Source organism: Dipodomys spectabilis, unplaced genomic scaffold (assembly GCF_019054845.1).
Source record: "Dipodomys spectabilis isolate Male_0828 unplaced genomic scaffold, ASM1905484v1 ptg000018l, whole genome shotgun sequence".
NCBI lineage: Eukaryota > Metazoa > Chordata > Mammalia > Rodentia > Heteromyidae > Dipodomys > Dipodomys spectabilis.
Genome location: NW_024870695.1, coordinates 15,592,131 through 15,613,885, shown reverse-complemented (window position 1 = coordinate 15,613,885; position 21,755 = coordinate 15,592,131). Strand labels below are relative to the sequence as shown.

Genomic DNA, 21,755 nt, shown 5'->3' with positions numbered 1-21,755 from the left:
CTTAAAGAGGCTGAGATCTGAGAGGATCGTTGTTCAAAGCCAGCCCGGGCAGTAAAGTCTATAAGACTCTTATTTCCAATTAACCAAAAAAAACAGAAGTGGCACTGTGGCTCAAGTGGTAGAGCGCTCAGCTTGAGCTGAAGAGCTCAGGGACAGCACCCAGGCCCAGAGTTCAAGCCCCACAACTACCAACAACAACAACAAAAGAGTCACAGTTTCCTGCCCCAGTTGGCCTCCAACCACAATCCTCAGATCTCAGCCCCCTGAGTAGCTAGGATTGCAGGCATGAGCCATTGATTCCTGGCCCAAGTGATACTTTATACACATTTAACAATCACTCAACCAGGATATTGCTGAATTGTAGGGATTGGGAACCTATCTGCTCTCAGGAAATGCAAGTCCCCAGCCTGGCCAGCAGGGGGCAAAGAATACTAGCATCAGAGGCACCCCAGAGATATAAGAAAACTGGCTCTGCAGGGGTTTGCACCTCTAGCCTCTTCACCTCAAGATTTGGGGACCTATAAGTCTAAAGACTCCATCCCTGCGAACGTTTGGCTTGTAGACACCATCTTGTTAGGTTTCTTCTTAGTCCAGCAATTGGTTGGGGATCCGTTCTCATTATGTTTCTTTCCCAGGCTAGACTTGAACTCCTGGGCTCAATGCTGGCTCCTGCCTCAGTTTCCCAAGCTGCCACCTGTGCTACTGCTTTTACTTCTGCATGTCAACCCTTCCTCCACCTCACTCCAACTTCCAAAGGAGTTTTCCAGTTTACCACCTTTCCCCACCCCCCACCCCACCTTGTAGCATATATCCTTGCTAGAGAAGTCCATCTTCACTTTATAGGTCATCCATTGCAGGTTTCCAGTTTATCGCTTTCTTTTTACTTTACTTTTTTTCAGCCATGGGGCTTGATCTCAGGGACTGGGCGCTGTCCCTGAGCTCTTCAGCTGAAGGTTAGCACTCTACCACTTTGACCCATAGCTCCATTACTAGTTTTCTTTTTCTTTTTCTTTTTTTTTCTTTTTTTGGTTGGTCGTGGGGCCTGAACTCTGGGCCTGGGCGCTGTCCCTCAGCTCTTCAGCTCAAGGCGAGCGCTCTACCACTGAGCCACCTTCCCAGCCCCTACTTCTGGTTTTCTAGTGGTTAATTGGAGATAAGACTCTCATGGACTTTCCTGCTTTGAAAAGAAATCCTCAGATCACAGCCTCACTCAGCCCAGTTTATTTCTTTCTGTTTTTTGTTTTTGTTTTTGTTTTTTTTGCTGGTCCTGGGGCTTGAACTCAGGGCCTGGCCTCTGTCCCTAAGCCTCTCTGTGCTCAAGGCTAGAGCTCTACCACTTGAGCCACAACACAACACTATTTATGTGTTTATGTGGTGCTGAGGAATCAAAACCAGAGCCTCATGCTTGCAAGGCAAGCACTCTACCACTAAACCACATTCCCAGTCCCAGTTTATCTCTTCTAAGATCCAGCTGCTTGATTGGTCACCTTGCTAGAAAGGCTCACGAGTAACTCAAACTTGATAGATTGTTCTGACATTCCTTCCCTGCATTGCTGGAATGACAAGTGTGTACTACCATGCCCAGCCACTGGATGAAATAGAGTCTCGCAAACATTTGGGGGGAGGGGTATTAGAGGGGGTCGGGGGCTGGACTGAAACTCCCCAAGAATGGACCACTGTTTCACATGGTCTTTGAAATCCTCCCTCCAGCCACCCCTGTGACTGAAAAACTCAGGCCCTGCCTCCTGCCCAGGTCCTCCTTGGACTCACATAATATTTCATCTAGACAAGGATATGGGTTCAGTCAAAAACTGTCCACAAGCTAGGCGTTGGTGGCTCAAGCCTGTAATCTTAGCTACTCAGAAGGCTGAGATATGAGGATCGCAGTTCAAAGCCAGCCTGGGCAGGAAACTCTATGAGACTCTTATCTCCAATAAACCACTCAGAAAACCAGAAGTGGTGCTGTGGCTCAAGTGGTAGAACACTTGCTTTGAGCTGAAGAGCTGAGGGACAGCACCCAGGCCCAGAGTTTAAGCCCCATGACCAACCAACAAACAAACAAACAAAAAAAAAAACTGTGTATAACTAGTGGCTCACACCTATAATCCTAGCTACTCTGGAGGCTGAGATCTGAGGATCCAGTTTGAAGCCAGCATGCACAGGAAAGTCCCTGAGACTCTTATCTCCAATTAGCCACCAGAAAACCAGAACTGAAGCTGTGGTTCAAAATGGTAGAGGGCTAGCCTTGAGCAAAAGGGCTCAGGGACAGTACTTAGGCCTTGAGTTCAAGCCCATAACCAACAAAACAAAAACAAAGCAAAAACAAAAAACTGTAAGCAGGCTGAGAACTGATGATCATAGTCCCAAGCCAGCCTGGTCAGGAGACTCTTATCTCTAATAAATTAGAAAAGAAGTTAGAAGTGGAGTTGTGGCTCAAGTGGTAGAGTGCTAGTAGCCTTGAGCAAAAGAAGCTCAGGCCGGGCGCTGGTGGCTCACACTTGTAATCCTAGCTACTCAGGAGGCTGAGATCTGAGGATCGCGGTTCAAAGCCAGCCCCGGCAGGAGAGACCGTGAGACTCCTATCTCCAGTAAACCACCAGAAAACCAGAAGTGGCGCTGTAGCTCAAGTGGTAGAGCGCTCACCTTGAGCGGAAGAGCTGAGGGACAGCGCCCAGGCCCAGAGTTCAAGCCCCACGACCGACAAAAAAAAAAGAAGCTCAGGGACAGTGCCCAGGCCCCTAATTCAAGCCTCAGGAGTTGGGGGGAAAAAAACCTGGAGCAGCCAGTCAGGGGAATGAGGACAGGATTTAGGAAGTGGAGATGCTCTTACCTCATACACTCGGGCATCAGGCCCTTCATACAGGAGACCTGGGGGACACAAGGAAAAGAACAAACAGTGCTATCTGAGAGGACACCAAGGCACCTTAAGGTTCTCCCTTACCGCTCTCCTGCACTTCCTTGAGTCCCTTGGAGCCAGGAGCGCACACTTGTAATCCTAGCTACTCAGGAGGCTGAGCTCTGAGCATTACAGTTTGAAGCCAGCTCAGGCAGGAAGTCCATATGACTCATCTCTAATTAACCACCAAAAAAAAGCTAGAAGTAGAGCTGTGGCTCAAATGGTAGTGCACCAACCTTGAACAGAAAAAAAAAAATGAAAGGACAGTATGCAGGCCCTGCATTTAAGCCCTAGTAGCAGCGCATGCGTGAACACACACACACACACACACACACACACACACACACATACACACACACACACACACACACAAACATCTTTTCAAATGTCACTCATGTCTAGAGTGGTGGCCTACATTTGCTTGCTCCCAGGGCCATCAGTAGATCTGCGGCTGCGGCCATTCTCTGCAGGTATGCAGTGATGTCTGCTCCCCTCTTCTTTGGTCGGTCATGAGGCTTGAATTCAGGGCCTGGGCACTGTCCCTGAGCTCTTCAGCTCAAGGCTAGCACTCACCACTTGAGCCACAGTTTACTTCCCCTTTTTGAGTAGTAAATTGGAGATAAGAGCCTCGCAGACTTTCCTGCCTGGGCTGGCTTTGATCCGCAATCCTCGGATCTCAGCCTCCTGAGTAGCTAGGATTACAGGCCTGAGCCACCGGCACTCAGCGTTCTCCCCCTCCTTTTGCCTAAAAGGGATCAGAACATTTCCCACCACCTGCCAGGATGCAGCTGAACCTACCTGGGATGGGAATTGTGTGCAAGGGCATCACTTCTACTCCATGCACTGGGTATCCAAAGGGGAGGTTGGGCTTAGCCAGCAGAGGTGGTGGGCGAGGCAGACCTTCTCTGCAGGAGAACGCAAAGGTGAGCATCTGCCCCAGTGCACAGACCCTGGCCCTGACAACACTGAGAAATCAGAAGTACACTGTTGATGTCTGTCCTTCCACAACTCTATGACTTTACCACTTCTCCAAACCCTAGTTCACAAAGGTATGAGACAGCATACAACAAAACACAGAAAAAAATTACAAATCACAATAAATAAGAAAAAATAATAAGCTGAGCGCCAGTGGCTCACACCTGTAATCTTAGTTACTCAGAAGGCTGAGATCTGAGGATCACAGTTCAAAGCCTTGCCATGAGAATCTTATCTCCAATTAAACACCAAAAAACAAGAAGTGAAGCTGTGGCTCAAGTGGTAGAGAGCTAGCCTGAACACAAAAGCTCAAGGACAGCACCCAGGCCCTGAGTTTAAGCCCAGGACCAGCACACACACAGAAAAAGATCCAGCTGCCAGTAGCACACACCTGTCATCCTAGCTACTCAGGAGGTTGAGATGAGGAACACCATTCAAAGTCAGCCTGGGCAGGAAAGTGGTGAGACTCTTATCTCCAATTAACTACTCAGGGAAAGCAGGAAGTGGTACTGTGGCTCAAGTGGCAGAGCCTTGAACACAAAGAGGCTCAGGGACTGTGCCCATGCCCTGAGTTCAGGCCCCAGTACCGGCAGAAATAAAACCAAAATGGTTTCAATTCAACACATCAGTTTGTGACTATATCTTGTCACCACTCCCATTGTCCTCCTCCATTTCTCCTAACCTCACTTATCCCCTCAAGGTACAGGGAGTCATTTTTAATTTTACTGGCTTGTCAGTTGACAGTTCAATATTTCTTTTTGGCCAGTCCTGGGGCTTGAATTCAGTGCCTGGGCACTGTCCCTGAGCTCTTCAGCTCAAGGCAAGCGCTCTACCACTTGAGCTACGGCGCCACTTCTGGCTTTTGTGGTGCTGAGGAATCGAACCCAGGACCTCATGCATACAAGGCAAGCACTCTACCACTGAGCCACCTTCCCAGCCCCACCCATCAATTTTTTAATGGTGGTGGTGTCCTACAATTTGGGGGGGATTATTTTCCTATAATTAGTATGAAGATAGAATAGACTTACAATTCTCCAAAATCAGCCATGGAAGGAGGTGGAGATGGGAGACGGACAATCTCCATTTAGGCACTCACTCCCTGTGGCCATGAGTACAATTTCAATTGCCTTCCCTTATATAAGCAGTGACTTCCCAGGGCCTCTCAAGAGGGGAAAGTCTCGCCCTTTTTCCTCAGGACCCCTCGCTTCCTCAGGACATAGAGGATGTGCATTTGCATTTGCTCTCCTGAGGGCCTCATTACCTCCGCTGAAAGTGCTCAAACTCAGCCTGTCTCCTGGCATCCACCTCTGGGAGTTCCTTCTCATTGTAGGCGCTCTTAAAGTTATATCCTTGTTGTTTTCCATGGGTTCTACATTGGCACTGATTTTGAGGGAAGAGCCTAAAACAAACAAGAGAATTGTAACCAAGGGCCGAGTAGGTGGGCAATTGGGTGAAGTCTCCCCAAGTGTGGCATTCACCTTGAAAAATCTCTTCTTCACATCCCCAGCTATCTTAATTGGTTGAGACCCTGCAGTGCCCCCTTCTAGAGACATTGAAAGGGAGGGAAGAAGGGAAAAAAGAAAGAAGGAAAGTAGAGAGGAATACTGCCCCTCCCTTTAATTTTCAAGTCCTGGGGCTTGAACTCAGGACCTGGGCATTGTCCCTGAGCTGCTTTTGCTCAAGGCTAGCACTCTACCGTTAGAGCCACAGTGCCACTTCCGGCTTTTATGTGGTACTGAGGAATGGAATCCCAGGGTTTCATGCATGCTAGGCAAGCACTCTACCATTAAGCCACATTCTTCCCAGCCCAAGGCCCTCTCTTAAATCATCCTCTGTACCCAGCATATATATATATATTAAAGATACTGAATAGAGGGGTTACAGTTACATGAATAAGGTAATAAGTACATTTTTTTTTTTTTTTTTGGTGCATCATGGGGCTTGAACTCTGGGCCTGAGCGCTGTCCCTCAGCTCTTAAGCTCAAGGCTCTACCACTTGAGCTACAGCACTCTACCACTTGAGCTACAGCACCATTTCTGGTTTTCTCATGGTTTATTGGAGATAAGAGTTTCATGGACTTTCTTGCCCGGGCTGGCTTTGAACCACGATCCTCAGACCCCAGCCTCCTGAGTAGCTAGGATTACAGGCATGAGCCACCGGTGCCCAGCTTAAGTACATTTCCTATTGAGCATTGTTACCCTTCCCCACCCCCCCTTGTACCCAGCTTCTTTAAAATTGAATCCATGAGCCTGTGGCTCAGTAATCCTAACTACTCAGGAGGTTGAGACATGAATCACAGCTCCAAACCAGCCCAGTCCCCCCCCCCTCCCCCCCAAAAAAGTCTATAAGACTCATCTCTAACTGACCAGCAAATCGCTGATAGTGGAGGTGTGGCTCAAATGAGTACAACCTCCAGCCTCGAGTGAAAAAACAAACGACAGTACCTAAGCCCTGATTTCAAACCCCAGTACGTAAGCATGCACACACACACAGGACAATGTTTTCCCTCTGGTCTTGGCCACACAGCCCTCCAGAGCTTTAAGAGATTTTGCAGAGTACTACAAAGAACAGAGACTGTGTACACCAACCAGTCCTCGTCTGGAATATACAACAGGAAACTGGCCCAGGTTAGGAAGGGGCAAACTGCAGAAAGGGCATGGAAGAGCCTAATCCACCCCAGGGGGAGTAAGGAAGAGAAGGCAAGGAGGACTGCAGTGAGAGACAGAGAAAGAGCACTCCCTCACCAGATCCCCTCGTAGCTGAAGAGCCTCCTGAGATGCTCCTCAGGTAGCAATTTCTGCATTGGGCCACTGGAAGCAGGCGGAGGCAGCTCTGACTTGAAGCTGTGGAACTCTGCTTGGAGGAACACACTGCTGAATATAAATAAAACAAGTCCAAGTCCTAAACTTAACACTGATATCTTGAGGAGCCATCGGCATCTGAACCTGGTGGGACACAAACAAGCAAAGTACATTAAGTTCTTCTCCTTGCCAGGCTCCAATGGCTCATGCCTGTAATCCCAGCCTCTCAGGAGGATGAGATCTAATGATCACAGTTCCAAGTGTTGTATGGTAGATCCGGTCCCGAGAACAGAGAAGCCACCAAAAAGAAGGGCTGAATTTGGAATCTTTATTGGAGCAAAGCTCTACTACCTTGAATACAATTAACATGCAGCTTATAAACCCCCAAACCACACAAGGTGCACGCAATTAATCTTAACAAAGTAGAAAGCAAATCAGATGTGAACACAAGGTAAATAAAAAACCAGTGAGCATTCAAATCTAATGAAGATGTTAAATATAAGCCAAAATAAATCAAATGTGGACACAATCAAGGGAAATCAAGAAGTAATCATCTGGGGCTGGGAAGGTGGCTCAGTGGTAGAGCGCTTGCCTTGCATGCCTGAGGCCCTGGGTTTGATTCCTCAGCACCACATAAGCAAAAGAAAAAGAAAAAAGCCAGAAGTGGTGCTGTGGCTCAAGTGATAGAGCACTAGCCTTGAGCTGAAGAGCCGAGGGACAGTGCCCAGGCCCAGAGTTCAGGCCCTACGACCGGACCCCCCCCCCCCAAAAAAAAAAGTAATCATCTAAGGACAATAAGACTTTTCTGGAGCTTACCAAATCCTTTCTTCACAAGTCAGCCTGAACAGACAAATCCAAGAGACTCTTACCTCCAATTACCCACAAAAGCCAGATGTGCAGATGTGGCTCAAGTGGTAGAGCACCAACCTTGAGCAAAAAACCAAGCAAAGAGCTCAATGCCTGAATTCAAGTCCCAGATTAGGCACACACATAACATATATATATATATATATATACACACACACACACATATATATTGTATATATACTATTTTTTAGCTAGGCATGGTGGTGCACACCTGAAATCCTAGCAGTCATGATGCTGGTACTGAATATTTGTGAATTGGGTAGACAGCCTGGGCATGTAGCAAAACTGTTTCAATTTTTTCTTTTCTTTTTCCTTTTTCTTTTCTTCTTTTGTTTTTGTGCCATTTCTGGGGCTTGAATTCAAGGCCTGGGTGATGTCCTTAGCTATTTCCACTCAAGGCTGGCTCTGTACTTAATGAGCCACAGCTCTACCTTCTGGGAGTCTCATGGATTTCCCCTGCTGTGCTGGCTTTGAACTGCAATCCCCAGATCTCAGCCTCCTAAGTCGCTAGGATTACAGGCATGAGCCACCAGTGCCGAGCTAAAAACTATTATAGAGCCAGGCAGGCAACAGGTGGCTCATACCTATAATCCTAGCTACACAGGAGGCTGAAATCTGGGGATTGCAGTTCAAAGCTACCCCAGGCAGAAAAGTCTGACTCTTATCACAGAAAAAAGCCATAGGTGGCACTGTGGCTCAAGTGGTAGAGTTATCTTTGAGCAAAAGGAGATCAGAGGACAATGCCCAGGTCCAGAGTTTGAGTCCCAGAACCAGCAAAGAAAAAAAAAATAGTATAGAATATTCCATGAAGGGCTGGGAATGTGGGTTAGTGGTAGAGTGCTTGCCTAGCATGCATAAAGCCCTGGGTTGGAGTTCTCAGGATCCTCATAAACAGAAAAAAGCCAGAAGTGGTGCTATGGCTCAAGTGGTAGAGTGCTAGCCTTGAGAAAAAGAAGCTCAGGGACAGTGCCCTAGCCCCAAGTTCAAGCCCCAGGACTGGCAAGAAAAAGAAAAGAAAAGAAAAAGAAAAAAAGGAAGGAAGAAAGAGAAAAGAAAGAAAGAAAAAAAGAAAGTTCCAGAATGGGAGTATAGAGAGATAGAACACTTGCTTAGTTTGCTCAAGATCTTGGACTCTAATCTTAGCACACAAGAGGAAAATGCATGGATTATTCTAAGTGTGCTGTGTGTGTGTGTGTGTGTGTGTGTGTGTGTGTGTGTGTGTGTAAATGAGACAGTAAAAATGAGATGGGTGTCAGTGGCTCAAGCTGGAAGTGGCACTGTGGCTCAAATGGCAGAATGTCATCCTCAGGGACAGCACTCAGGTTCTGCATTCAAGCACTACTACCAACATTAAAAAAAAAAAAGCCGGGCGCCGGTGGTTCATGCCTGTGATCCTAGCTACTCAGGAGGCTGAGATCTGAGGATTTCAGATCAAAGCCAGCTCGGGCAGGAAAGTCTGTGAAACTCTTATCTCCAATAAACCATCAGAAAACTGGAAGTGGCACTGTAGCTCAAGTGGTAGAGTACTAGCCTTGAGCTGAAGAGCTGAGGGACAGCGCTCAAGCCCAGAGTTCCAAACCCCAAAACCAACAAAAAAAAAACAATAACACACAATAGTATATTATCAGTACTATTCTAGCAAGTACATTGACATGATACACTCAATTTAACTGAGCTGGAATCATTTCTCCAGGAATTCTCCCAGTATGATCCACCCAAAGACTGATGAGAGAAATTTGCCTAAGATTTGCAAAAGCAAAGTAGAAGCCCTTCCTACTCCGAAGATGTCCTTTGTTCCAGTGGTAAGTGGTGGCAAAGGTCTGACTGGGCTGGGTGTCAGTGGCTCATGCCTGTCAGCTACTCAGGAGGCTGAAATCTGAGGATCATGGTTCAAAGCCAATCCAGGCAGGAAACTCCGTGGGACTCTTATCTCTAATAAACCACTCAGAAAACCGGAAGTGGTGCTATGGCTCAAGTGGTAGAGTGCTCGCCTTGAGCTGAAGAGCTGAGGGACAGCGCCAGGCCTAGAGTTCAAGTCCCACAACTGACCAAAAAAGAAAAAAGACCAGGTCTGGTTGGTTCTGCCCACTTTGTCCTGATGTCTCCCTCCTCCCCCCCCCCCCCCCCCAGTACACACTTGTCCCATTCTGTATCCACTGGTCCTTCCTGACAACTTGGTCTTCCTAACCAAAAACACCCCAGGCTCACTACCAGAACTTTCTGTCTTTACATCTATCCCCATGTTAGAATCTTATTGATACATAAGAAATTCAGAGGAAGTGGTGCTGTGGCTCAAGTGGCAGAGCACTGGCCTTGAGCTGAGGAGCACAAGGACAGCGCCCAGGCCCAGAGTTCAAGCCCCATGACCAACAACAACAACAAATTTACATTTCTATATAAACTGTTTACTCTTTATCAAACCTAAGCCTAAAAAAAAAAAAAAAAAAAAAAAAGAATTCAGAGGCTGAGAAGGAGGCTTAGTGGTAGAGTGCTTGCCTAGTATGCATGAAGCCCTGGGTTCCATTCCTCAGTACCACATACACAGAAAAAGCTGGAAGTGGTGCTGTGGCTCAGTGGTAGAGTACCAGTCTTGAACAAAAGAAGCTCTGGGACAGTGCCCAGGTCCTGAATTCAAGCCCCAGAACTGGCAAAAGAAAAGGAAATAGGAAAAAGAAAGGAAAAAAAACAAAACAAAGAAATTCAGCTGGGCACCAGTGGCTCATGCCTGTAATTCTAATTACTCAGGAGGCTGAAATCTGAGGATCGTGTTTAAAAGCCAGCCCTTGCCTGTGAGACTCTTATCTCCAGTTAACCAGCAAAAAACCAGAAGTGCAGCTGTAGCTCAAAATGGTACAGCACTAGCCTTGAGCAAAGCAAAAGCACCTCAGAGACAGCGCCCAGGCCACAACTTTGAGCCCCACAATCAATTTTTTTTTTTTTCAGTCATAGGGGCTGAACTCTGGGCCTGGGCGCTGTCCCCTCAGCTCTTCAGCTCAAGGCTAGTACCCTACCACTTGAGCCATGGTGCCACTTCCAGCTTTTTTTCCTTATGTGGTTCTGAGGAATGAAACCCAGGACCTCATGCATGCAAGGCAAGCACTCTACCACTGAGCCAACTTCCCAGACGCCCCCCACCCCCAACCAATTTTTGAATAAAGAAAGAAATTCAAGTCAGGTACCAGTGGTTCACATCTGTAATCCTCACTACTCAGAAGACTGAGACCTGCAAGAATTTCTTTTTTCTTTTTTTTTTTTTCTTTTTTGGTGTGTGCATGTGTGTTCACATGTGTTGGTCCTAGCACAATACTGGTGGCATGACCCTCCAGTGCCTGGCACAAATCTCACAGATTTTGCTACCCAAACTGGCTTCAAATCTCCATCCTCAGATCTCAGCCTCCTAAGTAGTTAGAATTATAGGTGTGAGCCACCGGCACCTGGCAAAAGGTATTTATTTTAAAGGAATTTCTGAATATACATGCGAGTCTTTTTTCTTTCTTTCTTTCTTTTTTTTTTTTGTCAGTCTTGGGGCTTGAACTCAGGGCCTGAGCACTGTCCCTGAGCTTCTTTTGCTCAAGGCTAGCACTCTACCACTTGAGCCACAATGCCACTTCCAGCCTTTTCTGTGTGTGTACTGAGGAATCGAACCTAGGGCTTTATGCATGTGAGGCAAGCATTCTACCACTAAGCCACATTCCCAGCCTTCCATTTCCAGTTTTTGCGTGATTACGTGGAGATAATAATCTCACAGGAACTTTTCTGCCTGGGCTGGCTTCAAACCACTATCCTTAGAACTCAGCCTCCTGAGTAGCTAGGATTACAGGTATGAGCCACCAGCACCCAGCATGTACTTTCTTACTTTCTGAACTTATTTTTTTTTCCCCAGTACTGGGGTTTTAACTCATGGCTTCCTGCTTGCTTGGTTATTACTGTACAAGTTGAGGCACACCTCTAGCTCAGCTTTTTGTGGGTTATTTTGGAAGTAGAGTTTTGGATCCTTTTTTCCTGGGCTGACTTTGAGCCATGTTAATCTCTCTCTTAGCCTCTTAAGTAGCTATGGGTGTCAGTCATTGGTACCTAGCAAGTTCCTGGATTAACAATTCACCGAATCTGGCAGCATTTTGTAATGTAGTTATTAGCAGGAATTGTTGTGTGTTGGAGAATAGGAATAAATGTTCAGTTCTTATCAGATAATTCTAAATGTTCTACATTGTTACCACTGCCCTGCTTATGTACTTCAGTCTGGCTAAAATGATAATTTCATGAGTTTGCCATCCTAAGTTGGACTATAATGAAGAAATGGACAGGAAAGATTCACAATGCAATTTATAAAGCCAATGTCAAAATAAGGAAATGAAGCAGTCACCCGTATCCTGTCAGTGCGGCATGTCCCTTTCAGGTCAGACAAGGCTGTGTCTACTGCACCAGGCAGACCTCACACTCCATGCACTCAGTTTGTCTTGGGACTCACAGAGACTGGAAGGAAGCTAGAGCCATAGCCGGAGAAGGCTGAGCTCACCACTTCCCTGCCCAGGGCAGCAAAGTTCATGTCAACCTATCTCTAGGCTCAACAGAAACCAGTTAGCTGAGATTTTCCTTCTGTTTTGGAAAGTAGCTCATAGCTCTTTATTTCTGAATACTTTATCACACCTCTTTTTTTTTTTTTTTGGTATATGAAACAAGTCAGTCTGACAGCAAAGAAGCATAGACTTAGCTGTTTGTATATGCATTAAAACATTCAAAAATATTTGCACAGTGAAAACGTCCTGAAATAAAAAATGATAATATTCAACTACTCTTCCTACGAAATATGCATGTGGAACTAGTGGTATACAGTTCAGTGGTAGAGTAATTGCCTGGCATATGCAAGGCTTGAGGTTCGATCTCCAGTACTGGGGAAGGAGGAGGAGAAGGAGGAGGAGGAGGAGGAGGAGGAGGAGGAGAAGAAGGAGAAGAAGAAGAGGAGGAGGAGGAAGAGGAGGAAGAAGAGGAAGAGGAAGAGGAAGAGGAAGAAGAAGAAGAAGAAGAAGAAGGAGAAGGAGAAGGAGAAGGAGAAGGAGAAGGAGAAGAAGGAGAAGGAGAAGGAGGAGAAGAAGAAGAGGAGGAGGAAGAGGAGGAGGAAGAAGAGGAAGAGGAAGAAGGAGAAGGAGAAGAAGGAGAAGGAGAAGAAGAAGAAGAGGAGGAGGAAGAGGAGGAAGAGGAAGAAGAAGAAGAAGAAGAAGAAGAGGAAGAAGAAGAAGAGGAAGAGGAAGAAGAGGAAGAAGAAGAAGAAGGAGAAGAAGGAGAAGAAGGAGAAGAAGGAGAAGAAGGAGAAGAAGGAGAAGAAGGAGAAGAAGAAGAAGAAGAAGGAGAAGAAGGAGAAGAAGAAGAAGAGGAGGAGGAAGAGGAAGAGGAAGAAGAAGAAGAAGAGGAAGAAGAGGAAGAGGAAGAAGAGGAGGAGGAAGAAGGTGGCCATGAAATGTTTAAACATCTTAATTAACTTATACGCAAAACATCAAGATACTAATCAATAAATGTGCAGAATATGAAGAAATGATTGATCCAAGAATAAACATAGATCACAGAAAATACTTGTTTTCTACCTGTCACTTTGAAATAGTAAACTGGGTGCCAGTGGCTCACGTCTGTAATCCTAGCTACTCAGGAAGCTAAGATATAGAGGATAGGGCCAGGAAGGTGGCTCAGTGGGAGAGTGTTTGCTTCTAATGCATGAGACTCTGGGTTTGATTCCCCAGTACCACATAAGCAGAAAAGGCTGGAAGTGACGCTGTGGCTCAAGTGTTAGAGTGTTAGCCTTGAGCTGAAGAGCTCAGGGTCAGCGCCCAGGTCCAGAGTTCAAGCCCCAACCAAAAAAAAAAAAAAGATAAAGAGGATCAAGGTTCACAGCCAGCACAGCAGAAATCTGTGAAACTCTATCTCCAGTTACCAACAAAAAGCTGGGCTGGTCTTGAGGAAAAAAGCTGGCCCTGAGTTCAAACTCCAATATCAGGAAAAAAAAAAAAAAACTGAGCTGGAATAGTGACTTAAGTGTTAGAACACAAGCTGGGTAAGCTTAAGGTCTTGAATTCAAACCCTGGTATGGGGGGGTGGGGATGGGGAGGAAGTAACTTTGAAGTAACATTTTATTTTATTTTTAAATTTTCTTGTCGGTCGTGGGGTTTGAACTCTGTGGCTGAGCACTGTCTCTCAGCACTTCAACTCAGGGCGAGTGCTTTCCCACTTGAGCCACAGCACCACTTCCAGTTTCTGGTGGTTTATTGGAAATAAGAGTCTCACAGACTTTCCTGCCTGGGGTGGCTTTGAACCCAGATCCTCAGATCTCACTCTCCTGAGTAGCTAGGATTACAGGTGTGAGCCACTGGCACCCCACCTGACGTAGCATTTTATGTGTATCAAAATAATATGTGTGTGTATATATATATATATATATACACTATTTTTGGATAATTTAGTCAAGATTTTTTTTTTTGGGGGTCCAGTCATGGGGCCTGAACTCTGGGCCTGGGTGCTGTTCCTCAGCTCTTCAGCTCAAGGCTAGCGCTCTACCATTTGAGCCACAGCGCCACTTCCGGCTTTTTTCTTTTCTTTTTTTTTTTTTTTTGGTTGGTCGTGGGGCTTGAACTCTGGGCCTGGGCGCTGTCCCTCAGCTCCTCAGCTCAAGGCCAGTGCTCTACCACTTGAGCTACAGTGCCACTTCCGGTTTTCTGGTGGTTTATTGGAGATAGGAGTCTCACAGTCTTTCCTGCCCGGGCTGGCTTTGAACTGTGATCCTCAGATCTCAGCCTCCTGAATAGCTAGGATTACAGGGGTGAGCCACCAGCGCCCAGCTTCCGGCTTTTTTCTTTTTGCTTATGTGATGCTGAGGAATGGAACTCAGGGCCTCAGGCATGCAAAGCAAGCGCTCTACCACTGAGCCACCTTTCCAGCCCTAGTCAAGAATTTTAAGTTGCAACTAACAGAAACCCATTCAAATTTTATACATAATAACTATGAACTTTTAATATAATTATATAATACTACTCATTGTTTTCACAATACTAGTCTCACGTATATCATTTTATTCAACTAAATTAAAATTGGTAATCATCCATCGTTACAGTGATGGCGGGGAATTTCAACTTACCTGTGGCTCCTCTAAGACCCTTAGAGGCAAAAAAACAATCTTGGCTTCCCATCGCCATAATGCTAGACAATGCAGGCCCACCTTCCCATATGTGCACGCACATGCGTGTTCTAGAGCAGACAGTGTCCCAAATATCTCTGCCTCCAGGTGTCCACACAATTGAGCAGCCTGTTCATTCACTGTCTGTGGCTAGCTCATACATAACATTTTTTTTTTCTGAGACAAGTTAATAAAAGACATTGAGTTTACTCTTGGTGGCATTCCTAGATGATTTACTCTGTGGCAGTGAATTGGCAGGTCATGAATTGAGACCCAGGTAAGCAGGACCCACAGCCTCCAGCTAACAGGACATGGATCTTAGTCCCTAAATCAAACCTTCCATGGGTTATACTTCCTTTCATTAAAATGTAGTTTCTGGGCTAGCACATAGCTCAGTGGCCTCATACCTGCTAGGCTAGTATTTTACCACTGAGCCATGCCCCCAGCCCTTAAAATACACTTGTGTTCACTAAATCAGTAGTTTATGTTAACATCTAGGAAGCTTATGATTGCTATTTTATTATGGTGCAAAAGAGTGAACCCAGGGCCTTCCTCATGGAACATAAGCACTCAACCATTGCTATACACCCAGCTCTGTTATTTTCAGAGCCCAATGATACAATCTCATTATGCACAAGACCCCAGGGTCCATTCCTAGCACCACAAAAAATACATTGCATAAATGTATAATTTGTTGACTCTGAACTAATTATTTCAGCTTACCATCCTTCCTTCCTCCATTCCTTCCTTCCTTCCTCAATTCCCTTCCCTTTTCTTTCCTTTCTTCTTTCCTCTCTCCTTTCCCTCCCTTTCTTTCTTTCCTTTCTTTCTTTGTATCAGGCTCGAACCCATGGATTCATACATGTAAGGCAGACACTCTACCACTAAGCTAAGCAATATACCCTCATTTACTATTTTAATCCATATATAAAATATTTTACCCCATGAAACTCTTTAAGAAGTATAATTTTAAGCCAGATGCCTATGGCTCACACCTGTAATCCTAGCTATTCAGGAGGCTGAGATCTGAGGATGACAGCTCAAAGCCTGCTTAGGTAGGAAAGTTTGTGAGATTCTTATCTCCATAAAAAACTACCAAAAAGCTAAGGGTAGAGTTGTGGCTCAAGTGGTAGAGCACTAGCCTTGAGCAAAAGAAAATCAGGGGACTGGCAAGATGGCTCAGTGGTAAAGTGCTTGCCTTACATGCATGAGGTCCTGGGTTCGATTCCTCAACACCACATACACAGAAAAAGGCAGAAGTGGCGCTGTGATTCACTCAAGTGGGAGAGTGCTAGCCTTAAGCAAAAGAAGCTCAGGGGTAGTGTTCAGGCCCTGAGTTTAAGCCCCAGGGGAAGGAGAAAGAAGAAGAAGGAGGAGGAGGAGGAGGAGGAGAAGGAGGAGGAGGAGGAAGAGGAGGAGGAGGAGGAGGAGGAGGAGGAGGAGGAGGAGGAGGAGGAGGAGGAGGAGGAGGAGGAGGAGGAGGAGGAGGAGGAGGAGGAGGAGGAGGAGGAGGAGGAGGAGGAAGAAGAAGAAGAAGAAGAAGAAGAAGAAGAAGATCGAGTACCTGGAACCTAGTAGGATAATCCAATATTTGTTCTAAATAAGGAAAAGAGCTGGACAGGTGGCTCATGCCTGCAATCCAAGCTATTCCAAGGCTGAGCTCTGAGGATTGTGGTTGGAAGTCAGCTCCAGCAAGAAAAATCCTTGAGACTTGTGTGTGTGTGTGTGTGTGTGTGTGTGTGAGTCCTGGAGCTTGAACTCAGGACCTGAGCTTTTTTGCTCAAGGAAGGCTAGTACTCTAGCTCTTTAAGTCCACAGTTCTACTTCCTGTTTTCTGGTGGTTAACTGGAGATAAAAGTCTCATAGCTATTCCTGCCCAAGCTGCCTTTAAACCAAGATTCTCAGATCTCGACCTCCTGAGTAGCTAGGATTACTAGTGTGAGCCAAGGATGCCCGGCCTCTGACATTCTTATCTCCAATTAAGCTTCAAAAAGGAGGGAAGTAGAGCTATGGCTCAAATTGTACAGCCTTGGCCTTAACGGGGAGAAGGGGAATAGCTGGGAATGTGGCTCATTGGTAGAGTGCTTGCCTAGCATGCATGAAGCCCTGGGTTCAATTCCTCAGTACCACATATACAGCTGGAAGTGGCACTGTGACTCAAGCTGTAGAGTATTAGCCTTGAGCAAAAGAAGCTCAGGGATAGTGCCCAGGCTCAGAGTTTGAGCCCCAGGACTGGCAAATAATATTAACAATAAAAATAAAACGTTTAATACTTCAGGGGGCTGGGAACATGGCTTAGTGTTAGAGTACTTACTTGGAATGCAGGAAGCCCTGAATTCAACTCCTCAGTACCACATAAAGAGAAAAGGTCAGAAGTGGAGATGTGGCTCAAGTGGTAGAGTGCTAACCTTGAGCAAAAGAAGCTCAGGGACAATGCTCAGGCCCTGAGTTCAAGCCCCAGGACTAACAAAAAAAGAAAGAAACAAAAACAAAAAACCTTAGGGTTAGCAGGGTGCCAGTGCCAGTGGCTTTCACCTAACCCTACCTACTCAGGAGGCTGAGATCTGAGGATCACAGTTTGAAGCCAGCAGGGACAGAAATTTCTAGTCCATGAAACTCTTTTTTTTTTTTTTTGCCAGTCCAGGGGATTGAACTTAGTGTCTGGGTGCTGTTCCTGCGCCTTTTTATTCAAAGCTAGCACTCTACCACTTGAGCCACAGTTCTACTTCTGGCTTTTTGGTGGAGGGTTGGGCATTGGTAGCTCTTACCAGTAATTCTAGCTACTCAGGAGGCTGAGATCTGAGGATCATGGTTTGAAGCCAGTTTGGGCAGAAGTCCATGAGACTTTTATCTCCAACTAACCACCAAAAGGCAGAAGTGAGCCATGGCTCAAGTAGTAGTGTGCTACCTTTGAGCACCCAAAAACCTCAGGGACCGCAAGCAAGCCCTCAGTTCAAGCTCTAGGACCAGTGCATGCACGTGTGTGTGTGTGTGTGTGTGTGTGTGTGTGTGTGTGTGTGTGTGTCCTTTTTTGTTTGTTTATTTCTGGTTGCTCATAGAGCATGAACTCAGAACCTTGGTATGGACCCTGAGCTCTTTTTTTTTTGTCAGTCCTGGGGCTTGAACTCAAGGCCTTGGCACTGTCCCTGAGCTTTTGCTCAAGGCTAGCACTCTACCACTGGAGCCATAGCGCCACTTCCACTTTTTCTGTTTATGTGGTACTGGGGAATCAAACCCAGGGCTTCATGCATAGAAGGCAAGCATTCTATACCACAAAGCCACATTTCCAGCCAGACTCTGAGCTCTTTTTTTTTGCTGGTTGTGGGGCCTGAACTCTGGGTCTGGGCGCTGTTCCTCACCTCTTCAGCTCAAGGCTAGCACTCTACCACTTGAGACACAGCACCACTTATGGATTTTTTCTGCTTATATGGTGCTGAGAAATCGAACCCAGGGCCTCATGCATGCAAGGCAAGCATGCTACTACTGAGCCACCTTCCCAGCCCATGGACCCTGAGCTCTTTTGCTCAAGGCTAGTGCTGTATCACTTTGAGCCACAGCTCCACTTCAGGTTTTCTGGTGGTTAATTAGAGATAAGTCTCACAGACTTTCCTGCCTGGGCTGGCTTTGAACTGTGGTCCTCAGAGCTCAGCCTCCTGAGTAGATAGGAGCTACAGGCATGAGCAACAAGCACCTGGCTCTGCTTTTTTTTTTTTTTTTGCCAGTTCCGGGGCTTGAACTCAGGTCCTGAGCACTGTCCCTGAGCTTCTTTTGCTCAAGGCTAGCACTCTACTACTTGAGCCACAGTGCTACTTCCAGCCTTTCTGTTTACATGGTACTGAGGAATCGAACCCAGGGCTTCATGCATTCTAGGTAAGCATTCTATCAGTAAGTCACATTCCCAGCCCCAAAACAATCTGTTTTATTTATTTTTGTGCATGTGGTACCAAGGAATTGGACCCAGGGTCTGATTAGCCATAAAACAGCAATCTTGGGGCTGGAAGGTGGCTCAGTGGTAAAGCACTTGCCTCGCATGCCTAGAGCCCTGGGTTCGATTCCTAAGCACCACATAAGCAAAAAGAAAAAAAAAGCCGGAAGTGGTGTTGTGGCTCAAGTGGTAGAGCGCTAGCCTTGAACTTAAGAGCTGAGGCACAGCGCCCAGGCCCAGAGTTCAGGCCCCACGACCAGACCTCAAAAAAAAAAAAAAAAAAAAAACAGCAATCTTCAGCTAGGTGCTGGTAGCTAATGCACATAATCCTAGTTACTGTAACCCTATGTAATACTAGCTGATATCTGAGGATCATAGGTCAAAGACTGCTCAGGAAGGAAAGTCCATTAGATTTTTAGCTCTAATTCACCACCAGGAAACCAGAAGTGGTACTATGGCTTAAAGGGGTACAGCACTAACATTGAGCAAAAGAGCTCAAGGATAGCACCCAGCTCCTGAATTCAAGCCCGACTGGCCCCCAGCCCCCTCAAAAAAGAAACTGCAGGGCTGGGAAGGTGGCTCAGCAGTAGAGTGGTTGCCTTGCGTGCTTGAGGCCCTGGGTTCGATTCCTCAGCTCTACATAAGCAGAAAAAGCCAGAAGTGGTGCTATGTATGGTTCCAGTGGTAGAGTGCTAGCCTTGAGCTAAAGGGCTGAGGGACAGCGCCCAAGCCCAGAGTTCAGGCCCATGACCAACCAAAAAATAAATAAATAATTCATTTATTTTCAAAGTCTTGTTAAATTGCCAAGCTGCCCCTGACCTTCTACCAAATAGCTAGGATTACAGGTGTTTACCCACCATACCCAGCTGTTCCAAGGGTTTTGGGGGGTTTTTTGGGGGGAGGGGGGTTTGGTCATTTTTTTGTTGTTTTTGTGGGGAGTTTTTTGTTTATTTTTTTTTTTGTTATGTTGGTTATGTTTTTTGGTTGTGGGGCTTGAGCTGTGGGCCTGGACATTGTCCTTGAGCTCTTCAGCTCACAGTAAGCACTCTACCACTTGAGCCACAGTGCTACTTCCTGTTTTCTGGTGGCTTATTGGAGATAAGAGTCTCACAGACTTTCCTGCCACTTCGTTTTTTTGAGTAGTTAATTGGAGATGAGTTTCATGGGAGACTTTTTCTGCCCTGATTGGTTTCCAACAGTAATCCTCAGATCTCAGCCTCCTGTCCAGAGTTTTAAAAGATGAGAGAGGGGGCTGGGAAGGTGGCTTAGTGGTAGAGCGCTTGCCTTGCATGCCTGAGGCCCTGGGTTCGATTCCTCAGCACCACATAAGAAAAAAGAAAAAAGCCGGAAGTGGCGCTGTGGCTCAAGTGGTAGAGTGCTAGCCTTGAGCTGAAGAGCTCAGGGACAGCGCCCAGGCCCAGAGTTCAAGCCCCACGACCGGACCCCCCAAAAAACAAACAAACAAACAAATAAAAGATGAGAGAGGAGGGAGAGAGAGAGAGAGAGAGAGAGAGAGAGAGAGAGAGAAATTGCTAGGTATGGATGGCTCTTGCCTATAATCCTGCTACTTAGAGGAGGCTGAGATCTGAGAATCTCAGAAGCCAACCACCTCAGTAAAGTCTGTAAGACTGTTACCTCCAATTAAGCACCAAAGAGCTCCAAGTGGAGCTGTGGCTCAAGTAGTAGAGCCCCAGGATTCACAAAAAGAGGAAAAAGAAGAAGGAGAAGGAGGAAGAGGAGGAGAGGAAAGGAGGGAGGGAGGGAAGAAGGAAGGAAGGAAGGAGGGAGGGAAGGAAGGAAGGAAGGAAGGAAGGACAGTAATATGTTTTTAAACCTTAAAGCTTATTTTTATTTTTTGGTGCCAGTCCTGGGGTTTGAACTCAGGGCCTTCGCACTGTCCCTGAGCTTCTTTTGCTCAAGGCTAGCACTCTACCACCTGAGCCACAGCTTTACTTGAAGCTTTTCCGTTTATATGGTACTGAGGAATGGAACCCAGGGCTTCCTGTATGCTAGGCAAGCACTCTACCTACCACTCAGTCACCTTCCTAGCCCCTCTGAAAAGAAGGCAAAAATTAAACTTGCAATTTGGACTTTTGTTGTTGTTGTTGTTGTTGATATTATGGTAACTCTTACAGGCAGGCTGGGGGGAGGGGATGTGGTGGGAGAAAGGGACCAGGGGAGGGAACCGAAAAGAGAGACCTAACTACCAAGCAGCTGGATGTGAAAAGCAAGTTTCCAAAATCCCCAGGCTGTGCGCGCTGGCTGCTTTTAGTGGCCCCCAAACCTGGCCGCTCCCCGCGCACCTGTTTTTGCAACAGGGCGTGACGGGCGGGGGGGGGGGGGGCGGGGGGAGGGGAGGGGGGACGGGGGGAGGGGAGGGCGGTCATGGAGTCCCCACTCAGGTCGCCAGCCGCCACTGGGGTCTGCCCGCGCACATCCTGCCCACAAGCGCCCACCCACTTGCTCTGCCCTGGGGACATCGGGAACACTCACTCGTTGGAAATCATCCCGAATCGCACGGCCCGCGATGGCCGGAGGCTCTAGGGGCCAGGCAGCCCCCCCCCCGCAGACAGCCCAGCGCCGGGGCCACACGGATAGGTTGTCCCCGAGTCCCGCAGGTGGAGGAAGCTGTCCGAGCTTGGGGCGACGCCCGCCTTTGTGTCCTCCCCCCCCACCCCACCCCAACCTCCCATCCCCGCCCAAGACCTGGGCCAGGCCGGCCCAGCATCTCGGGTCCAATGGATTTTGCGCACACAACTCGCCCTACCGGCCCGCCAATGCCCCGGGCACTCTCCGAAGGCGACTGGGTGACACCGAACCTGGAGTGTGGTACCTGGAGTGTGGTACTTACTAGGTAAGTGGTGAGCTCAGACCCAAATGCTTTATTTACGTGGGGCCTTTATTTCACAGTCCCAAGTTTGAGTCTCACTTGTCAGATCAGGAAGCAAACCACTTTTCAGATCAGAAGGCAAGGCGCAGGGATTCAGATTACCTGGGATTCAAATCAAATCTGGAGGATCGAGTGAGCGTTACTCCCCTCCTCCCCCTTGGATTCAGCTCAGAATCAAACCTGCTCTGTTGTCCCCAGGCTGGCATGGTTCCGCCGCCTGATTGCTTCCAGTGGACCACCC

The 21,755-nt window shown here is 47.0% G+C and overlaps 1 protein-coding gene across 1 annotated transcript in view; it reads right to left on the bottom strand.

Moving 5' to 3' along the window:
* The window catches only part of B4galnt2 (beta-1,4-N-acetyl-galactosaminyltransferase 2), a 30,026-nt gene extending 8,785 nt beyond the window's left edge, over positions 1-21,241 (bottom strand). The window contains exons 1-5 of the mRNA XM_042673873.1: positions 21,118-21,241; positions 6,617-6,817; positions 5,133-5,270; positions 3,695-3,801; positions 2,831-2,868 (exon numbers count right to left, since the gene is read on the bottom strand). Coding sequence (XP_042529807.1) covers positions 2,831-2,868; positions 3,695-3,801; positions 5,133-5,270; positions 6,617-6,817; positions 21,118-21,131 — 498 coding nt within the window. The 5' untranslated portion in view covers positions 21,132-21,241. The remainder of the gene's footprint in view (positions 1-2,830; positions 2,869-3,694; positions 3,802-5,132; positions 5,271-6,616; positions 6,818-21,117) is intronic.
* Between the last annotated feature and the right edge of the window lie 514 nt (positions 21,242-21,755).